Source organism: Nipponia nippon, unplaced genomic scaffold, assembly GCF_047370975.1.
Source record: "Nipponia nippon isolate SJK-2023a ecotype South Korea unplaced genomic scaffold, ASM4737097v1 scaffold_3, whole genome shotgun sequence".
In the NCBI taxonomy this organism is placed as follows: Eukaryota; Metazoa; Chordata; class Aves; order Pelecaniformes; family Threskiornithidae; genus Nipponia; species Nipponia nippon.
Genome location: NW_028262347.1, coordinates 115,358,117 through 115,379,071, shown reverse-complemented (window position 1 = coordinate 115,379,071; position 20,955 = coordinate 115,358,117). Strand labels below are relative to the sequence as shown.

General features: G+C 38.7%; 1 protein-coding gene across 1 annotated transcript in view; it reads right to left on the bottom strand.

Annotated features, from left to right (window-relative positions):
* Positions 1-20,456, bottom strand: part of SMC3 (structural maintenance of chromosomes 3) — a 28,538-nt gene extending 8,082 nt beyond the window's left edge. The window contains exons 1-19 of the mRNA XM_009476036.2: positions 20,306-20,456; positions 15,485-15,560; positions 13,849-13,887; positions 12,953-13,020; positions 12,506-12,577; positions 12,282-12,361; positions 11,615-11,693; positions 10,145-10,262; positions 9,404-9,579; positions 9,138-9,218; positions 8,737-8,901; positions 8,071-8,192; positions 7,429-7,642; positions 5,670-5,773; positions 5,341-5,440; positions 4,657-4,817; positions 3,154-3,295; positions 1,742-1,892; positions 558-710 (exon numbers count right to left, since the gene is read on the bottom strand). Coding sequence (XP_009474311.1) covers positions 558-710; positions 1,742-1,892; positions 3,154-3,295; positions 4,657-4,817; positions 5,341-5,440; positions 5,670-5,773; positions 7,429-7,642; positions 8,071-8,192; positions 8,737-8,901; positions 9,138-9,218; positions 9,404-9,579; positions 10,145-10,262; positions 11,615-11,693; positions 12,282-12,361; positions 12,506-12,577; positions 12,953-13,020; positions 13,849-13,887; positions 15,485-15,560; positions 20,306-20,320 — 2,116 coding nt within the window. The 5' untranslated portion in view covers positions 20,321-20,456. The remainder of the gene's footprint in view (positions 1-557; positions 711-1,741; positions 1,893-3,153; positions 3,296-4,656; positions 4,818-5,340; positions 5,441-5,669; positions 5,774-7,428; positions 7,643-8,070; positions 8,193-8,736; positions 8,902-9,137; positions 9,219-9,403; positions 9,580-10,144; positions 10,263-11,614; positions 11,694-12,281; positions 12,362-12,505; positions 12,578-12,952; positions 13,021-13,848; positions 13,888-15,484; positions 15,561-20,305) is intronic.
* Positions 20,457-20,955: the final 499 nt, after the last annotated feature.

The following is a 20,955-nucleotide window of genomic DNA, read 5'->3' as shown; positions in this document are numbered from 1 at the left end:
CTCAAAATTTAGGGTTTAATCCCATCTCTAAGCTTTAAAGATCAAGATCAAATTTTAACAGGGAGAGATTGCTAACGGTCCTTTTTCCTGAAGCCTACGGTGCCAGCCACTCTCTGAAGTAAACCACTAGGATAAGGTGCACTTCAATTACTAGTTTTCAGTCAAGTTTACCTAGTATGGAAGCTTTACCCAAAAATTAACAGCAGTGGTATAGAAACTATTTCTTAACTAGCTGCATTGATCTAGAAGTGATTTTTTAAAAAGAATGCAATTCAGGCACATAAACAATGGATATGTTTTAAAATCTGTTATTTTCACTGGTTGTACACCAATTTTCACATGCAGGGGTTTTGTTTCTTTCTGTTTTACCATTGATTTGTTTGTTACTAAAATCCCTACAGTAACAAACAGAACCAGGTTGCACAAGCACAGTCAAAACAAACGCCACAGTTAGTATGTAACATTATGTTAGTCTCCTGTTTTTTATCCATTATTGTAACCACAAAACAGAAGCTTTGTCATCACACAACCTTTCCCCAAGAACAACAAAAGGATATTTTCAATGTTTCTGCGTAAGTTTTCATTGAGTTTTGCTTCGAGTTCACCAAGTTCTTCTTCTGCCTTTCTAACATCTTTTTGCAATTCAAGCCGAGATTTCCTTGTGTCGTAATAACCTCCAGTCAAAGCACCACGATGGCTGACTTGATCACCTAAGAGCATAACAGAATGAGACTATAAACTGCGTGCTATATGCTCTCCATAATGTTCAGAGCAGTTTCTACAATACAACTTAGCAGATTAGTTGTAATGTTCTAGTTAACCTACAGAAGTGCTGCATCAGTATCAGGAATCACGTACGTATGTTTACAATAATTAGGGAAATGTTTACTTCTCTATTCAATTTAAAGTGAATTTCCTTTCTCAAGACCAACACAGGCTGCTATGATCTCCTTTAAGCATTAGTAATTTTGGGTTTTTTTTTTTTTAATTAACTTCTGAAACCATGCAGCTTGAAGGAAAAATACTTATATTAAGGGAAAAATGCAAATGTCTAGCACTACCGGTTTAAAAAAAAAAAAACCACAAACAAAAAACAATTTCAGATCTTATGTAAGGGAGAAAACAAGAAAGGCTGAGTAATTAGCATCTGTGGCTTGTAGAGTATGTTGTTACTAAAAAATTAATCATTTCCTCCTCAGACAGCCTTAGGAATTTTTTCAGATTGACTTTGAGACAAAAAAAAAAAAGTTAAGCCTGCAGCAAATCTGCCCTCTGAGAGCAGGCAATTAACAAGAGCAATAGATTATTTCAGAGAACCTAACATATAAATGTGTCTGGTATGCAGAAGAATTCACCTTGCACTTATCAGTAATTAAGGCTGTACATTCACACCCCCAACACTGGTTTAAGTTTGTGGAAAACACCCTAAATACTCCAGGAAAACAAATGCCTGTTAAATTGGATAAAACAAATTGGATGAATACAAACCTAACCTGCTTTACAATTCTCAGGATGGAGATACATAGCTACTAACTTTTAGATCATAATAAATTCAATGGCTTGTGAAGAATTCTGTATTTTTAAGCACTGTACTTAACCAAGTGCAGCCTTGTACATCTCAGTCAAGTACACTATTATTTAAAATAATCTTATTTTGACAACACTAACAGATCATGTTTAACGAGTCTCACACTCCAGGGATCCCATTTTTTACAATAATTTATAAAATCGCAATATTTACCTTCCAGAGTAATACAATCCATAGTGAAAGCTCTGGCCAGCTGGGTAGACACTTCCATGCTACGACAAATTAGAGTCTTTCCAAAAACGTGTTTGAAAGCTTTGTCAAATCTTGGATTGTACCTCAGCTTACTGATCATAGGAATAGCATCCTGAAGTGACAGTGATTTTAATGAGAACAACATATTGATACAAATATGGCAAGTATATTGCAACTAGTCCATACACAGAATTCAAGAGAGCCATGTAAAAAAGAAACTACCACCAAGAGTAAAAATAGAATACGCTCTAGCCTTATAACAAGAATTTTTAAAAGTTTAACATATCTCAAATTCACTGAATATTAGCATTGGCTTCACAATCAATAAACCTCTAGAATGAAGACTTCTGGAGCTGTATATATTATTATTTACATACAGGATGTCAAGCCCTGAACTCAAAGCACAATATTGTGAATGATACTTTGGAAATAAACAGCTGTCAGTTGGTAGAAAGATGACACACTGACTGAACGTTCCCAAGACAAACACATAAACACTCTGTGGAAGTCAAAAGCTAAAAATCACAAAATCTCGCACTTAACAGCTAGGCTTGAGCCTTAAGTCAACTAAGAGTCTGCCAGGAATCTCATCTGAGTATTAAACTGCTACTGAAACAAGTTGAGTAAGTATCATAAACTGGCAGTAAAATTTTTTGTCCTCCAAAAAATTATTCCTTTCTGTACAGCAGGGCACAAACATTAACACAGTTTTACTAGTAAAGCCCTCCCAAAATAAGCACACTAAAAGTCTGACTGTTTCCTGTTTATTTTTTCCCATGTTTATCTGAGGGGAAAAAAAAAAAATCTGTTTTTAAAGAACTTATTCTACCATGATTATTGTAAGAAGCAGTTAACATTTACACAAGTAATTCACTACTGAAATTTCAAATAAGAGCAGATACTTTCTTGAAATGCATTTCAGAATTACTTTTTAAATGGTTGTCACTGAAGGTTTATTTATGCATTTTTAAATATAAAAACACAACTCATTTCCAATAACTTTGAGAAACTGTCCACTGCTGTAACACGTAACACAGCTCTTCAGCTTTTGTCCACGGCAGCATTTCAGCTTAAAGAATTACAATTCAGGCAATTATCAATCATCAGGTTACAATAAAATTCTACTTCTTTTTAGTATGACCTATTTACTTATGAGGTGAAGTTAAACTTTAAAGAGTAAATATCTGGTAGGAAAGTATTTTCCTATACCAGAGGTTTTTTTTATGGTGAGAAGCATACATTAAAAGTAGTATTTAATTGCAGATATTCAACAGCAAAGCAAGTGATGTGCAATAAGCAATATACATGAACAATTTAAAATATGAGGCTTTAATTGTGAAGTAGAGGAAGGTTCAAAAGGAACTCTGACTCACATTAGTCTCAGGATAAGCAGTATCTCTAACATCCAGCTTGTTCAGAGGGAGGAAAGTAACTTCTCCAGGAAGGTTCATTTTGTTAAATTCCATTAGTATCTTTGTACTGACTTCATCAGAATCCACAATGTGATAAAACAACCTAATTAACAAGCCCAACAAATAAGCAAAAAAAAAACCAAAACACTTTACTGTGCTAAAAGCACTAACATATTTGTATAGGAACAGTAAGCATACAGGTACCATTAAATAACATATCAATACAAAGAAAGCTCCATTGCATTTTCTCTTCAGGTCTGTGCCTCGGAATAAGCAAGTGGATACACTCTATTCACTTTCATTAAAATGGGACCAGCCAAGATTTTTACATTCCACCCTCCAGTCACCAGAGCAGCTCAATATGCATACACAGCATCACTGTGTACACAGCCTTTTTTGGTTCAACTGCAAACCTCTGTCCTCTGTACCGTTTCAATACACAATATTCAGCCCTTTTTGTATGGATTTACAGAGTTGGTATCTTATGCCTCTGTACACAATCAACAGAAACAGAGACCACATCGATCTCCCTGCGCATGACTGGGACTAGCATCAGAGGGATTGAAGTGAGTGGTCTTTCTTTTGCAAGTTGAACTAGTTTGCTCCTTACTGCTTTTTCCAAACTATGGGGCACAACAGGATTCAGAGAGAACTGTGAAGTACTTTGAAGAGACACCCTTGTTCACACAGACACAGATGTTTCAGATGAGGGACTGCATTTCAAATTGTGGTAGCATCAACGTTTCTATGGGACAGTTTGCAAGATCATGTCACATCTGTCCTCTTTCCTGCCTTTATGCTGCTATCTACATTGTGTTAGAACAAGAATTTGTATGACTACTCATGAATTGGAACAGGGGACTGATCACACAAAAAGACAATTTAAATTTAATTGTAAGTGTCAGATGCTGCAGGAAGTGGTGGATGACCCAACAGGCACTTACTTCTTCTAGAACACACATTACACACACTCATTAACACTCAGCATCTTTTCAGATAGCTTTTAAACAGCAGATTTTCACAGTTTAGAGACCATCCTCACCCATGAGATCTTTCTAGTGTAAGTGAAATAATTCTTATTATCATTGAAACATCAGCATTGCTTACTGTGGAATTCTCCACACCGGAAGATGCCATCCACTTTATTCAATATAGCTCAGCCTCACCACCAATCCTCCAGGTCAAGTCAGGAGTGTGAGTCTGGGGCCTTTCTGGGGGGTCTTTGTGTAGTGTTGTTTTAGGTTTTTTTAGAAAAGATCAAGAGCAGGCAGGATTAATTTTTAAATAGGCAGAATTCTCAAAGGAGCAGCAGTCTGATCATGCTATATAGAAGGAACTTCGACAAAAAAAGGACAAGACCTCAAGTTCAAAAGAATAAAACTTTCAGTAGCAACTGGCACCAACAACTAGATAGTAACACTGCAGCTGCTTTAACTTCAGTAACACTAAAGAGCATGTAGTTACCTGTTCCCTGCAGTAACTTCAACACAGGTGTAGAAAGCTGGTTCGCATTCAAAGTTATTCATCACAATGCCATGATAACCATTTAGAACATGCTGGTTTATGCCTTTTCGCCGGAAGTGCTCCAAAACTTTGTTTATGCTGTCTATACCATTCAAAATGGCCTGTTAAAATATAACTCATTATTGAGTTAATATATAATAACTGCAATTAAAATATGTAGAAGTAATATCCATTTTACCTTTAACTTCGTGAAAATCATAACCACCTTTTCCTCCAAGTTCCTGCTAAATAACCTTCAGCTCTAATGGAAGATACCTAAAGATTTGAGTCCGCCACTTTTCAGGTTGGGGTTTTTGGGTTTTTTTGTGTTGGGGGGGGGAGGAATTTTTTTTTTTTGTGAAAAGCAAAAAGATATTAGAAGAAGTTTTAGAAGTATTCTATTTCTACCTGGTCTCCTTACCTCTCCTCCATTACCTTGAGGTTACAAAACTTCTTTCCAAGCAGTTTTAGAGCTATAAATATTTGAAAAATTTATCTTACAAATATAATTTGTCCATCTTAATTATGACAGTAAGACCATAACCAAAAAAAACCCCTATCGTATCTTTCAGATACGACTATGACTTAGTCTTTAAGAATGAGAAGAAGCTTCCACAAGGAATTCTCGAATACAAGGTATCTTACCTTTCCTGTTGCTGCTCTGAGAAGCTGCTGTTTCTTTTCTAAATCCTCCCGCTTTGCAGCAAGAGCTTGTTGTTCTGCATTCTCTTCTCTCCATAGATAACTACAGAACAAAAACAGTAAAATATTTTAAGTATGAATGAGTTCTGAAGATATTATTATTATTATTATTATTATTTCCAAAGACTGCTAATCTAACAGGAAGGCGAATTGCAGGAGTTCATACATGGCTATATTTAAAAAAAAACATACCTACATGCCATGTTAACAACTACACAGTTGGGGTCCTTCACATTAAGTGAGATTCATACATATTTCAATTAATTACTAACTTTCTTTCGCTCTGTAGTTCATCCTTTTTATTTTTCACTTCATAGTATTTTCTGTCCAGTTCTTCAACACGAGCCTTCACTTCATTAAGATCCTGGTCCAGTTTCTAATACAAAGAAAAGAACAGTATGAAACTACCGTTCTCTATGTTCAAAAGTCTCTTTTATTCAATACTAAATTACTACTTAAAATTCAGAAACAATTCCTACAAACACTTAACCAATTTAGAACAAACTGAAAAAGCACTAAGAGTAAATACATCTTTGTAAGGGAGCAGTAACAACATGAAATTATCAAGTAGACTGCAAGGCAGACACTGAGTTGAACTGTGCATCTGAGTATTACAGTGAAATGGCACACTAATTCACGGTAAGAAATTGAATCAAAACAGTAACTATCATACACGTAACTATGCATAAACACGCTCTGAAATAACATTTCTGATAAGAACATACATACTAGACTTGCGTACCATGCCATACTGCTATTAGTCAAAAATCCTAGCCCGCTCTCCAGCAGTACTAGTATTTTACCACAGCTGCTGTCAACAGCGTGCTGTTTAAGCCAATGCATAGACATCCTCCTCTTCCTCATTTAACACTTGCCATTTTCAAAGCAGCTCTGGGCTACCACTCAGATAATGCTTTCATAGCTATCTGTGTACAGGAGGACTAGCTGTGTTCTCAAAACACAGCCAAGTTTTTCCAACCTAACTTTGCAAGCTCTCTACCACATTCACCCAAGACACCTCCCCTTTGAACAACAAAAAGCTATGAAACTCTTAGCCTAACCATAAATCAACCTTCTTTAAGGAGAAAAAGAAAACCAAGACATGTTTATAAAATGAATCAAAGGCCACCTCATATTTAACCTCTTCGATTATACAGAATTCCTATTGAGCAGTACAACACAAGCATGAACAGTCAGTGGTAAATGCTATTTCCTTCATTCACCAACTCAGAGAATCATTACTTGGCTAATTTGGGCCCCATCCAAGCAGTATTTTAGTAGAACACCATCGTCTTTGTACAACTACATTCCTAGATTTTGTCAGACTGATCCTCGAATTCGGTAGATGTATTACACAAAGACAAAGGACACTGTCTATCAGCACATATATGGCACCAGCATTGGCACTGAATGCTCTCCTACCCTAAGTATAGGGATTTTCACTCCTGCAGCTCCTAGCAGGAGCGATATTTTTGGATTGGATTATTGTATTTGCAGTGTAAGGGCTGTTTCTGCATGGAAATTAGAATCTAAAAGTTATGCAGGTAATACTGGACAGATTACTCTCCTAACATTGATAGGGACACAAATTCTAACCAGCTGCAATCGTGGTGCGAAGATGCAGCGCTTGCAGCACAGTTTAAAAGATCTTCTGTTTAGGGAAAATAAGACAAGAGTGAGAATGACCAACCTACACCTCTATAAAAACATAACAAATTGTTATCTATATGAAATGGCCATGCTCAACATAGACAAGAGCAAGGCAGATCTAAGTCTCTTTCTGAAAACTCAGGCCAAACACTTTGGGGAAGTACCAGAAAGAAAGTCAACGTACAGAGTGAAGTCAGATGCAGCGCTAAAAGGAGTTCAGAGTTTATCTGCAGATGTTTTCAAGAATACATTTTTAAAAGACCACACCCAACCATAAAGTCTCATCTTCCTTATAAATAGGCACTAAAGTCTAATTCTCCAAGATCAGATTGTTTAACCCTTCTCTCAAAAATACTGAGAAGTAATAAGCTGAAATCTTACACTGTACTGTTCCAAATTTTTCTCCTTGTTTGCCTCTGTATCCTCTAAATCCTTGTGTATAGCTGCAATCTGCCGCTTCTTGTCATTGATGGCTTGATCTAAAGACTTCAGTTCTTTCTTTATCCACTTATCCCTTTCTTCTTTGGAAGTAAACTGGCTTCCTCGACCTTGTTTTGCATAGAGATCTGTTCTTTCCTGCGTAGCCTGTGCAAGTCTGTTTTAAGAAGGGAAAGACATGCTGTATTATAAAGAAATCTTGACTTCATTAAGAGCAAGCATTAAGAATTACCATAAGAATTTTCAAGAAGTGTCAAACCAGGCTTTAAAATTTAAGCACCAAATCAGTAACAAAAAGAAAAGGATCATATTATAAACCATAAAATCACCCAGAAGACTTCACAAAACAAGTAGTCAACAGCCCACAAAAGTAGTTAAGCTTAAAAATTAAATTTCACCCAATACTGTTCCCCCCCCCCCCCCAAGAATAAAAGACGCTTTTTACAGACCATCTGTAAATCCATATAGCTACCCCATTCTCAAGCAACAAGTACAACTCTGAGTTAATTGCACATATGGATAGTATTGATACTATCTTGGGTTTTTTTTAAATGCTTTGACTCCCCGTTGTACAATGCCACAGACCTAGCAATTCCCCTCTCTTCTTTTTCTTTTACACTGTTGAATTTTGGCTCCGTTTCTGCTAATTCTTTCTGCTTTTCTTCAATTTTCTCAAGAAGCTTTTGCCTCTCTTTTAACAATCTTTTCTGAAAGTCAAACAAAGCAGTATTTAAAGTTAGGTAATACCAGAAACTGTATTATTAGATAAATACACACTGCTAAAGAATAATTTAATTCTGAAATTGCAAGATGCCATTGCTTATCTGATACTACGCCGTTTCATCACTTAACAGAAGTGAATTCGGTTACAATCAGGACAGCACAGTGGGGTGAAATGAAGCATCCTCAAGTAGCTAGACTATGCAAGCAAGGACAGTCTGTATGGGCCAAACAAGCAAGTTCAAATTAGTGCTACAAACAAAACCCTCCTTCCCAATACTTGCAGCCATTAAGATCAAGAGAGTTACAGGTGCTTGATTTTGCAACATGCAGGATGATTAAATAAAGGATCATAACACAGGAGTCTATGTTTACAACCCCTAGAAGCACAAAGAAAGATATCACAAAAAACCTAAGATATCTGTCCAGAAAAGCCTTAGAAAATAACGAAAGGCTAAAAACCAAAACTTCAATGTACAAGTATACTACCTTGTGCCAATGGTATTTTAAGACCTCACCACTGCTACGTACCCTTTGTTCACTGTTGCCAGCTAATTCATCCTGCAGGTCTTTAGCCTTCAGCTCTAATTTAGTCCTCTGTTTAATCTGCTCCTGTCTTTCAGCACTAAGTTGTTCTTTCTCTTCTTTCATTGCTGAAATCTTTGTCTTCAGTTCCCGAACTTGCCGTTCTATTTCCTATGTGAATTTAAGTATGTATTATCTTAAACACTGCATGCACATTACAGTATCTATCAAAACTCGTAAGGTCGTTATTATGTAGACCAAGATACACTAAAACTGTGAAAAACTTCTCCCATTTCCAAACGGGATGAAAGCATACAACAGAATTTAACAGTTTTAGAAACCGCCCCCCAGATAAACCCACAAAGCAAAACACACCTCTGGATAGCCCTTGTTGAAAGTATTTTTACCTCCATTTTATCTCTAGCATCTTGCTGTGCATCTCTCAGCTGCCTGGATTTCTCTCCACTTGTCTCTCGTTTGGCAGAAAGCTGTACGGAAATATCACCAATAGCTTAAGTAGCAAGGTTCTGGTTTAGTAGTAGTTCCAGAAAGAAAATAATTTGTTAAATTAGTGAAGAATATTGACAGGATTCTACCAAGGAACACAAGGAGACATTGGCAAAAAGCAAATCAACTGCTCATGTTATATTTTGTATTAACCAAGATATTTTACCTCATCAAGCTTAGCTCGGGTTTCATTAAGCTCCTGATTATAAATGGTGTATTCTAACGCTCTCCTCATTTTATCCCATTTCTGGTACTGAGCCAGCTCTTCCTTCTCCTCTTCTAGGGTATGCAGTCGCTCTTCAATGTATTTCAACAACTCATTGATCTTCTCTCGCTTGCCCTCTTTAGAAAAGATGACAAGATTGAAGTTCAATTAAACACTGTAAAACATTCTTACACCTTTAAAGCTATGAATCTCCTCCTCCTGATTAACTATTTGTCAACAGTTATGAAATGTGAGAAGGAGAACCCATGTCCAGAAGTTCCCCCAAAAAACAACCTAACAGCAGAACTGTTGGTACTAGCATGTAAGGAAACACAAATATGTACTCTCTTGGCTCACGCACTTAAAATTGTAGACTATACTACATAAACTTTAGTGTTTGCATAGCAGTAGGTATCCCAACTCTTGGATCGCTGCCAGCTGACATCACTCATGTGTTTTGAGCAGTACAAATATCCCTATTAGCCTAGCTAGAAAGTCTTATTACTAAAAGCACACATGAAGTCACTTATTAAACCTTTTGAGATATTTAAAATTCAAGGAGGAAATATGACATGCTCTATATCATTTAACATACCACAAATAATATCTATGTAGCAATTAGCTTTACTGAAAAAGCCATAAACCTTTAGAGTTAATGGAATTACTCTGGCATAAAACATTGATTTCTTAAACTATTTTTACCTGTTTCTTTCATTAGTGAAATACTCTCTTCTTTACGTTCATCGTACACTCTGGTACCAGCTACTTCTCTTAGTAACTTCAGTCTTTGAGAGTCAGGAGCTGTGGCCATCTGGTTGATCTGAAAATTCAAGATCTATGATTTCAGTAGCCTGCTCTGGATGTATGGCTAACCACACAGATCAAAGATTGCAGTTTTTTTGCTGTGCCTGCTTGCCTGAGGTTTTGACAGGAAGATTCAGATACCTAGTATATACCATACTGCTTTTCTTTTGACACAATTACAGTAGGATGGCAAGTATTCTGCTTGTAATGAATTGTTGGTTTTCAAATCCTACCAGTTATTGCTATAACTCAAAATACTAGTATTATGTAAACTGAAGAAATCATTACCTGCTCAGAAGTGTATTTAACGAAACTCAAGCTTGGGCTGTTAAGTCCTGGTGCTAAGCCAAATAGTTTAAACGCCTCCATAAAACCACACGAAAATGTAGGGGTTATAAATCTTAGAATGCTCATTAATCCAACATTAAATCAGTCATACAATTAAACCTGATGTAAAACTCACTCTCCTTCAATAGAATTTTAGTGGTTGCATCCTTTTATAAGAAAGCAACTGTTTCTAATTTGTATTATATTAGTGTGTATTATATTAGTATGTGTATTTTGGCTGTAAGAGTCACATGCACCAATCCCCGCTACAAAACACAAGTGACTTTCCAGCTGAAGTTGTTCCTTCCAAATACACACATGCAGTTGTATAGGAAAACTTATCCTGATGAACATTTGAGAGACTGTACTGCTGGGTCAGCATTTCTGCCATCAAGTGCTCCTCAAGTATCCTGCATCCCCCTTTTAAGTTTGCCTTTATGTAATCTTTTGGAGCTGACAGTTACCAGTGTCTCCATGGTGTCCCATCCTGTGAGCCATTAGAAGTAATCTGTCCTTTGTCTCCAGATTTGGGTGTCCTTTGAAAGCTCTGGTAAGCCTGCTCTGGTCTTGAAGACCAGTTAATACAGGTCATGCTGTGAGCCCTTTCCCTGCTGTGTGTTTGATGCTTCCACATGTTTCCATTCATCCTCCATTGACAGCATTTTTAGCCTCTTAAAATTCTCTACAATTACTTTTCTGCCTCATCTTAAGGGCCAGAAATCTATGAATTTACACTGAAACAGTCATAGGAATTAAGTTTGCTTTGTATTTAAGTATACAGAAAAGCACATGATGGCAAAGATTAACATGAAAAAAAATTTTATAAGTATCAACATTACAGACATTAAAACTTTTTTTCTTAAAATCGACATAAACTACTAAAACAGTAATATTTGCAAAAGCAGCATCTACAAGAACTGTTTCAAACCAAAATGGATTTAGGTTTTGGTTAACTTCTGCAATAACTGAACTACGTTTGGCATTCAGGAAACATGATACTCTTAATAGCGATTTCTTCCACTTTGTGAAAAAGAATCTTACCTTTCCTTGTTTGACAATATAGTAGGGATTACTGCGAGAAAATCCAGCGCTTTCAAGAAGATTCATTACATCATTTTTCCTGAAATGTTATTGTAAATCTATTAAAAACACTTACAGTAGAAGTGACACCTATAAAAACTCAGTAAAGTATCACAACTATATATCACACACTATCATCAGTGTGCAATGCATACTCTGTTTAAAGAAGCTTCTTTATTTGATAATAGCTAATTCTAAAACTAAATGAGAATAAAACTGGAAAATGTCTAAAATAGTATAGCATTGGAAAGAGATTAAGAAAGAAGCACCTTGAAGCAAAGAAGAGGCAAATACAGGTAAAGATATCACAAGGAAGGATACGAAACAACGTAAAGTCTAGTAACTCATCTATTTAAAAAAGACCTGAAAGAAATATTATATAAGCAGTTAAACATCACATTAATGAATGGATTAAACTGTAAATTCAAAGTCTGATGTCTATTGTACAAGGACTGATGTCCTTGCTGTCAAACTACCAGTGCTCAGCATTACACAACTAAATTAGCATTGCTCATGGAACTCATGAGAATTAATTTATTTCAGGCTAGAGATGCAAGTGTTTGGCATGACTAGAGCATTTTACAAAAATACTACCAGTCTCATTCAGCTAAGGAAAAGAAGTACCTACGTCACCATTTTCTTGTCTAAGAAATATTGGTCCTTCTTGGCTCCAATGACTCTGCGAAGTGAGACTTCCTCTTTATCAATCTTAAGAAAACAAAACCCAGTAAATTTAACTGCTTGCATTAGGTATGTATAGCTAATCCAGAATGTTTATGGCACTTTTTACCAGAACTGAGATACTAGAGTCTGAAGTGATCATCTGTTTCTGAAGCAGTGTATTCAACTTACCGGTAACCTGTTGTCCGAATTGTCGAAAATAATTTCCACAAATGCTGAAATAACACGAGGACCTGTACCTTCCTAAGAAAGGAGATATTTTGGTTAGATAATTCCCACCTTAGAAGGATTTTGAGCTCATTCATCTCCCCTTTTCCCTGACAATACCACTTCCCCTTTCCTTCCAAGGATTTGAGAGTCAAGAGCATCTATGTAAGATCCAATACATATATTTTTATTTCTGAAAATCTTGGATACACATTCACTGATGTACATTATCGGCATAATGTATTACTTTGTAATAAATTCCCTTTTGCCAAAGGGAAACAAAAAATGTTTAAGGATGCTTCCAAAATAATTGGCTTAATATATCCACAGCCCAGCAATTTACCATTTTTGTAATAACGTTCAAATGCATTAGCTTATTCTTTAGTCTTGCTGTTATACACCTTCACTTACATGCAACAAAGCCAGTCTCTGCTCTGGGCGAAGATGACTAAACTCATCACTGAGGACAAACTGAATTGCTGTAATAAAATAGCAAAGAAACAGAAGATTTATTCTTTCCTTCAAGGAGATATACAGCAGTTTCTTTAACTCAAAACATACTGTTTTACTCTTGTATAGTACAGTCATGCTGCTGCTAATATCTTACAACATTTCTTCATTAAAACCTTAATCTGCTGGATCTTTATCATTCAGCCTGCTGTACGCTAGAATTTCTCTGAAGAAGTCTCATTGTCACCACCTTACTAGTTCACTGTATAAGCATTAACAATGCTGCCCTAGTAGGGATTCATGAGCTTTCCTCTACGAATACATAGCACACAGGCCAGGTTAAAAATGTTGCTAAAACATTTAACACTTGGCAATTTATAAAGACTACCATTACAAAGGCCACTAACACCTTTGACTAGCATCTCTGCTCCTCCACTGATGCTCCCATCCCACAAAATCCCCCTCATAACCATACATTAAAAGGTTGTATAAGCTGTGCTGTGCTGCTATGGAATCAGCTTAGAATTTAGCTGCTAAGAATGTCTAAAGTAAATGCAAATATCACAACCAGCTTTCAAAGTGGGTGACTTTTAGAATCCTTTTCCTGCTGTAAATACTTTTTTACCATTTAAAAAATCTTATGAGGCCCTTAGTACGAGAAGCCAAATACTGGGGAAAAACCTGAAGGTAAGTATTAAACAAGTGCATCGAGATCTGCCTTTCATCGTTGTCAAGTAATGACCAATCTGCCATTCCTTGTTGAGAAGGAGCATTTGGCAAACCAACAAAACAAACAAACCAACCAACCTGGTATCATCAGTATCCCCATGCTATTATATTAGGAAATCCATGCTTACCATAAAAAAAGTTGCTTTTTCCAGATCCATTTCTTCCCACTGAAAATTAAAACACAAAGTATAACCTCAGGTTGACATGAGTTAACATTGCAATGTACATTAGATTTGGCATATAAATATTCAAGAACAGAAACCAAATATAACACAGCCAAACAAAATCTCAAGGGAATGAGGCATGCTTAGTAGGTGGATCACTTAGTCATTGTCAGAGAACAAGAGAGAAGCCTTTTCCCCACTCAAACACATTACAATAACTTACAAACTCCAACACTATTCCACAATGAGAATAATGGTTAAACTAATCCTATTTATTCCCATCCTTTTCTTTTTAATACTGATCTCCTGGTGGGATAAAAACAGTAGACCTAAATCCAATTCTTCCGGTCCCAGCATCAATTTTTTATATTGACCAAACAAAATCACTTGCCTGTACATTCAGGTTGACTGTATGAACTTCAGGTAGAGTATGAACTTCTTAATACTCCACTTGCTAATTCAGCAATGTTTTGTTTTAAAAAGACTGGAAGAAGTACTATTTATATTTAAAAAATAAAGCTATAAGAACACTGCACTACACTAACAAAGTAATCTCGGTGTTCATTCTGATGCGCTTCAGCAAGGCTCAGTGTCTTATCCTTAAGATCAGCACCTACCGTATTAGTTTCAAAACCGCTTGCCTTCCAGCAGCAATGAGCATCCCAGGCTTTTCATCCCTTCCTGCCTACATGCCCTCCAGATTCACCTCAGCCCCAAAACTACTTGGGATTGCCATGAGGTCTTTAAAAAGGCAAAAAAATAGTGAAGCCAGATTTCCCCCCCTCCCCCCTTTAAAGAACACTGACACCTGGACAAAGTTTTAGCTCCCGCTGAAGTAAAATTACGTAACAGGACACGCTATTCAAGTCATATGCACGTTTTTTTCCAGTATCAGAATAAATGCTGGCTACTAAGTTTTTATGTCCAAAATTGACTAGTTTCTGTTGGGTCAGCAGTCTCAAAGTTGCTGCACAATCACTAAAATTGATGCAAATGAAAAGGCAGGACCAGGCATCCATGGGCAAAAATCGGAAGAGGCATGAAAACAGCGGACAACAACAGGCTGTTGGATTAGGTTATTTATGAAACTACACTCTGAAACTTGTATCATACTTTTTGACAGTCCACATTCCAGAAATTAATTCCCCCAAAGCTGGAAGAAAGAGGATCATCTTCTCTGCAGCAGTTTATAGCAGCTAGTGTGCTTACTTATCAAAAATGATCACACCTGCATACCAAAAAAAAAAAAAAAAGAGAATCCTATACAAATCCTCTGCTGCTGTTCCTGCAAGGACAGCCTTTAAAGGGGGTCTGGCTGATACACATATCTGCACATATGGAGGAGTTTACAGACCCCACTCAGTTTCTGAAGACTCGGACATACTATTGTCACAGTAAAACTGAATGCTAACATTACTTTGCTGTAAGTGGAATACACCTTGTGACATGTTACAGACAACTGTAAAGAAGTTTCCAAAACAGAAAATATAGTCATCAAATGTAGGCAGAATATAAAAACTATAAAGGACTTCAATGCAAACATCATCTGAAATAACAGTGCAACTCTAGTTAGTGTTAAAAGACAAGTATCAGAACTTACCAATGACATTGTGTTTTGAGCTGAATGGGTCCACAATGGTTTGGTCCCTGTAGCTTCGAAAGCCCTGAATGATTACCTAATAAGAGCGAGTTATTTTAACAAAGTTCTCTTTGTGCTTGAGCAGTTTTTGAACTACAAAATTTCACAGAATATTTACACCAATTAGAGTATACTTGATTTCCCCCGCCCTTCCTGCACACACTTCAACCTTCCAGCTCAAGATCAGCAACTTCCATCATAAAACTTGCCCCTCATCTAAGCATCGCTTTGGGGACAGATTTTTCTCCCCACATCACAAGAGATGTTAGTACTTATCTAGGCCAAAGCACAGCAAAGACGACAGTTCTCAGAGTCTCTGTGTAACAAACTACACAAAAAGATGTATTTGCACAGAATATTACTTACAGGAAAGAAAACCCCAATACAACAAGCACTTCCCTAGTAGGGCCAGATTTATATTTAATTTTTACAATGCAATCCACATACAGCATAAGAATTCTATTTGCAAATTCTCCAAGTAGAGCAATTGCAGACTGCAAAAACTATACCAGACTCTACCTATTTTACATGCAATACAGTCTTATTTTGTTTTACTGTGCAACCTATAGGGAAAAGTAAAAAAGCAAGCTATCTTGGTTCTAGTGAATTCACTTCTTAAATAATGAAAGGCTTAAAGCCAAGATAGACAAAGCCACTGCATCAAAATGCCTCCTGAAAGAATTAAAGCCTAGGGGCAAGGAAGATATTTTAAACATCTTAGTCATTTAACTAAATAAAAGAAAGGCCTTTGTGATTTAGAGAGTAGTTACAATGGTTGTAAGATAGGGGGGCTCCAGGATAATCCCATCTCAGACAACCCGGTCTTGGGAGAACAAATGCACGGAAGAAAAGAAAGTTGCAAGGGCATGACAACAACAGCCTTGAAGGACATGGTCCCAGAACTGAAGCAAAGGTCAGTCAGTGAACACAGTGAAGAAGACTACGAGCCTTCATCTGAAGACCCTGACGACCACCCAATGACCACCAAGGAAGACGACTGCATATGTGGGTCGGACATTTGCATATATTAAAGTTCCATGAAATCTCATGTTTATGTAAATGAACTCTCGGAAATCCTGTGAATATGTATGACTTTATAGTATATAATCTCTGAAAGTCTACCAAATCAGTGGAGCACTCATGGTGGAGAATCCCCAGCACTGCCATAAAATGCCTGCTTAATATCACTCTGTTGTTATTGAGTTTCATTACATCGGTTTCCTTACCCAGCCGCACTTAGCTTCCCACCTCGGTGAGGAAAGTTAGAAAGCAAGGGGGTTCGGAGAACACTGTATCAACAGACAAATACAAACCTACACAATTAAATTCAGGAGCCACACAGCAGTCAGTCGTCTAGAAGCAGCATGTCAAATTTCAACTATTCAATTTCAGTAGTGATTTGAAGCTTGCCAGGCCAAGTAACACACAAGGTAGAGTGACAATATCCCAATACTTCAGTGGTTCTGCACAGCAGTGCAATCGATCCAACTTCCACCATGCACATTCCAGCATCAAGCGACATTTTCCAAACATTAAAGCTGTGCTGAAAGACTACACAGCAGCTGTGCTCTGCTCAGTAAGACAGCAGTCACCTGAAAAGTTATGTTTGCAGATCTTTCAGCAAGAACACTTACAGAAGGACTAGAGTTGACATTTAATCGTTACGTCCTTCACCCAGCTCTTCCCCAGCAGAAGATATTGTTAAAATAACCATGAGAGCTATCATAAACTAAGAATTACTTGTTAGGAAGACAGCAAAACATCTTACAAGACATTTATTTATCAATATTATTACTGCTGAAGTTTAGAATGTGAAATTATATAGACTTTGTCTTGTTTGTAAGGTCTACAGTCCCATCACCATTTTCTACTTTTCTGAACGTCATCCCTTCTCTCACACTAGTACTGTAAACATTAAAGCAAGCCTTTTCCCCCTACTACAAAAGCCTACATTAACTCTACACATGAGCAACTCCAGAAACAATTACCTTCAGAACCACATTCATACTCTCTAATATTCTGGTAGCATGCTACACAAATGGTGGGGAAAAAATCCCATCCGTAAAATTTACTAGACAAAAGACCGTGAGAAGAAAGTGCCCTCATTTATTCATGTCAAGTTCGGTCTTAAGTCTTTCTCCCACTATGTGACAGCCCATTATCAACGATTATCAACATAAAACTCCTCTTACCACCTGTTTATACTAATGGATTACAACTCTCACTAATACTGAATGAAAATGCCATGCCAGACAGCAAATCAAGCACTCGAGTTTACAAAAATTGAAATGAAATAAAACTTGAAAAAGGGATTAACTAACTTTTAGTCAGAAATCAGAGTCATTCTCTTCCCAGGCACATCTTCCTTGTCAAATCCTCTTGAAAAATTATTTCACTACTGGAATCTGAAGCTAAGAATACAGGTAGGCAGAAAATTACTAATCCTTGACCATCAAACATCAGATCTAAGCAACAGCAGCTATTTTGGAAAAGGAATAGTCTGCCACTTCCTCCAATACTTGGCTTATCTAAACCTTTTTTGAATTGCAACTGTCTATGCTCTCTCTCCTCGGGCAAGATACAGTTCTCATTAAGTACCTACACTGTATCCAGATCTAAATCCAAAGCAACTGTATTGGAAATAATTAAGGATTTCAGAATGTAATGGACCAAACTACAGAAAGCAAGTTTAAGACAATATTAATTGAAGACTACCTAGTCACTGTGGCTGTGAACACAAACCCCCACCTCCCCTAAAAAAACCCAAACATTCTGCCTTGTCTGCCAGACGGAGACTTTTGCAGTAACAGCAAGCTCTGCCTCAGTACCAGTGGCGTTCGAAGGAAAAACAGGAACAGCAAACCTTACTCAGGTCTTGCCACCAACTCTAGGCCATAGCAACTACATTCACTCATTCTGATTTTGAAAAATAAATAAAAATAATAAAAAAAAAACATTTGGCAAACAATGCTGCTTCCCAATTCACCAGATTTCAAGGGAAAAAAAATAGAATGGGCAAAAAATTTGGTCTCTAGTACTTTTGCAGTTTACCTATAATATTCTAAAAACATACAGATTGGAATAATTGATCTACTTTACTCTCCTAAGAACCTGAAAGCCTCTACAAAAAGGTAAAAACAACCAATCGTTATTTCTTGGCTATTACTACAGAAGCACAAACTTTTACCACCCACATACTCAGGCACCACAAGAGTATGAGACAGGCAGACTCTGGACATCATTTTCCTCTGCTCTCAAACTATGGCTTCTCACTTCATCCATCCTACATATTCTGAAATATCACAATTTCTTTATTGCCTTGTACAGCTTCGGATTAAGACTCAAATACTTTTAATCTTCAAATTCCAGGAATGCTTTCTGGGAAGCAACAAAAAAAGGGATACTGGTAGAACCAAATTCACCCTCATCCGTTTTATTCTTATGTTCACACCTTGTTATGCTCTCACCTATTGCTCCTAGAACAGTACTGGGTATTGACCACCGAAACTTCTTTTTTTTCCAAATGGAACTCATTTCTCCTGTGCTGACTTAATTTGGGCTTTTTACTCTGATTCTATATATCTTCACTACCGTTTATTTTTGTGCAATTCAAATCTGGAGAATAAGAATTCTTTGAATTCAAAGACTTTAAAGCAATGTGTGCACCTGCAATGATAGAGTAATTTACTAAAACATGATCAAGGCGTTTCAAGCACTCCCTAGTCAGCCAAACAGTTGATGAAAACCTGATTTCTACGTAGAACATGCACTTTCAAACATGATAAAGAATTCTTCTTAATAAAGATACCCGTAGGGTGTCAGAAAGCCAGGTAAATTTTGAGTCCACTGAGAAATGAGAATCCTAGTAGGCTTTCTATGAACATGCATAGGCAGTGGTACAAAAGCAGCCATAAAAATTCCACGATACTGTGCAATATACTATGCAATACGACTGCAGCGACACACTACAGAAATAACATTAATGATCGCCTCAATCTTAAAAACTGTTTGCAAAAGGTCCATAGAATGCCCTTTTTTTTAACTGGATATAAAGTATAATAGGTTAAATGGTCCATGCCCCAAGGCCTCAGGCATCACCCCAATACAAGCAGTAACTGTTGTTTCTCCCGATTAAGAGGCAGAGAACCACTTTGAATTGAAACCCCAAATACAGTCACATTTCCCCACTGAAACCACAGGCAGATTTAGGAAAAAAGAAAAAGTGAAAAAGAAGAGAACCCACAACTTGAACACCTGAACGACGCCGCCTGACAGACAGCTGAGGAGAGCCCCTTGTTTGTGTAGGAGCCCCGCGTGGGTACGAGCCTGCGGCCTTGGCTCGGCCGTCGCCTAGAGGGCCCGGACACCAGGGCTGCCCCGTCCAAAGGGGGCCCACAGAGCCCGCGAACAAGTCCCGGCTCCAAGAGGGCCTCCCCCCAACGCCACTTTACACCTGCAATGAATGAAACCAACCACGGGAACCGGGGAAGGCACCCGCCACCCCACACGGCGGACCTGCTCCGTGGCTGGGCCGGGGACACCCCACCCCCCCAGCAAGGGCCGCGGTCTCCCCCCGGGACAGCGGCGAAACAAGCAAAGGCCTTCGGACCCGCCAGCAGCCAGCGGGCCTCTTGCTCCGGGCCAGGACCTAACTCTGCCGCTCGCCCGGAGGTTGAAGACCCCGCAAGCGCCGGGGCAGGGCAGAGCAGGCCGGGCCAAACCGACCCAGCCAGGCCCAGGCCGCACCGCACAAGGCGGGCGGCTCGGACCCCGCCGGCTTACCTGCTTGATGTACATGTCTGCGAAGGATGGGGGAGGCGCCCGCCCTGGTGCCTCCTGCCGTCGCTCAGCCCGCCCTCACCGCCTCTTCCCGGCACGAGTGCTCGGCGTGACCCCCGGGTCCCCGCCGCCTCCCGCCCCCTCAGCCTCCCCAGACTGCCCCGCACAGACACCACGCTCACTCCTCACGCAAACAAAATGGCGGCAGCGCCTCCCCCATCCCGACCCGGCGCGAACCATTCAGCGCCCGGTGGAGGGGGAGGAGCTGAGCAGAGAACGCGCCCCTGCTCCGCAGGAGAAGGGACACCGCAAGGGACAGTTAGCAGTCCCCTTTGTTATCTTCTAAAGCGCCTCACTGGCCTTTTTGAAGGTGCTCGGAAGCGGAGAAGGTGGGTGACACTGCCTGCCCTCGCTGTAGGGGTCCCCCCAGGGACTTGGGAAAAGTGGTTTCTCCCCCTGAGGGGCGGGTTGGGCGCCAAAGGCAAGTGTGAGCCGAGCGGGGAAAGTGGCGGGGCGGGAGGGGGCGCGGCGCCGTGCGCCTGCAGGGGGCGCTGCCGTACTGGGGGCCGGGGCACGGCGGAGGTTTCACCCCCGGGGGAAGCGCGCTGTAACGATGCCCTGTCCTCTCCCGAGGTGCAGGGGCAGTAAAAGTC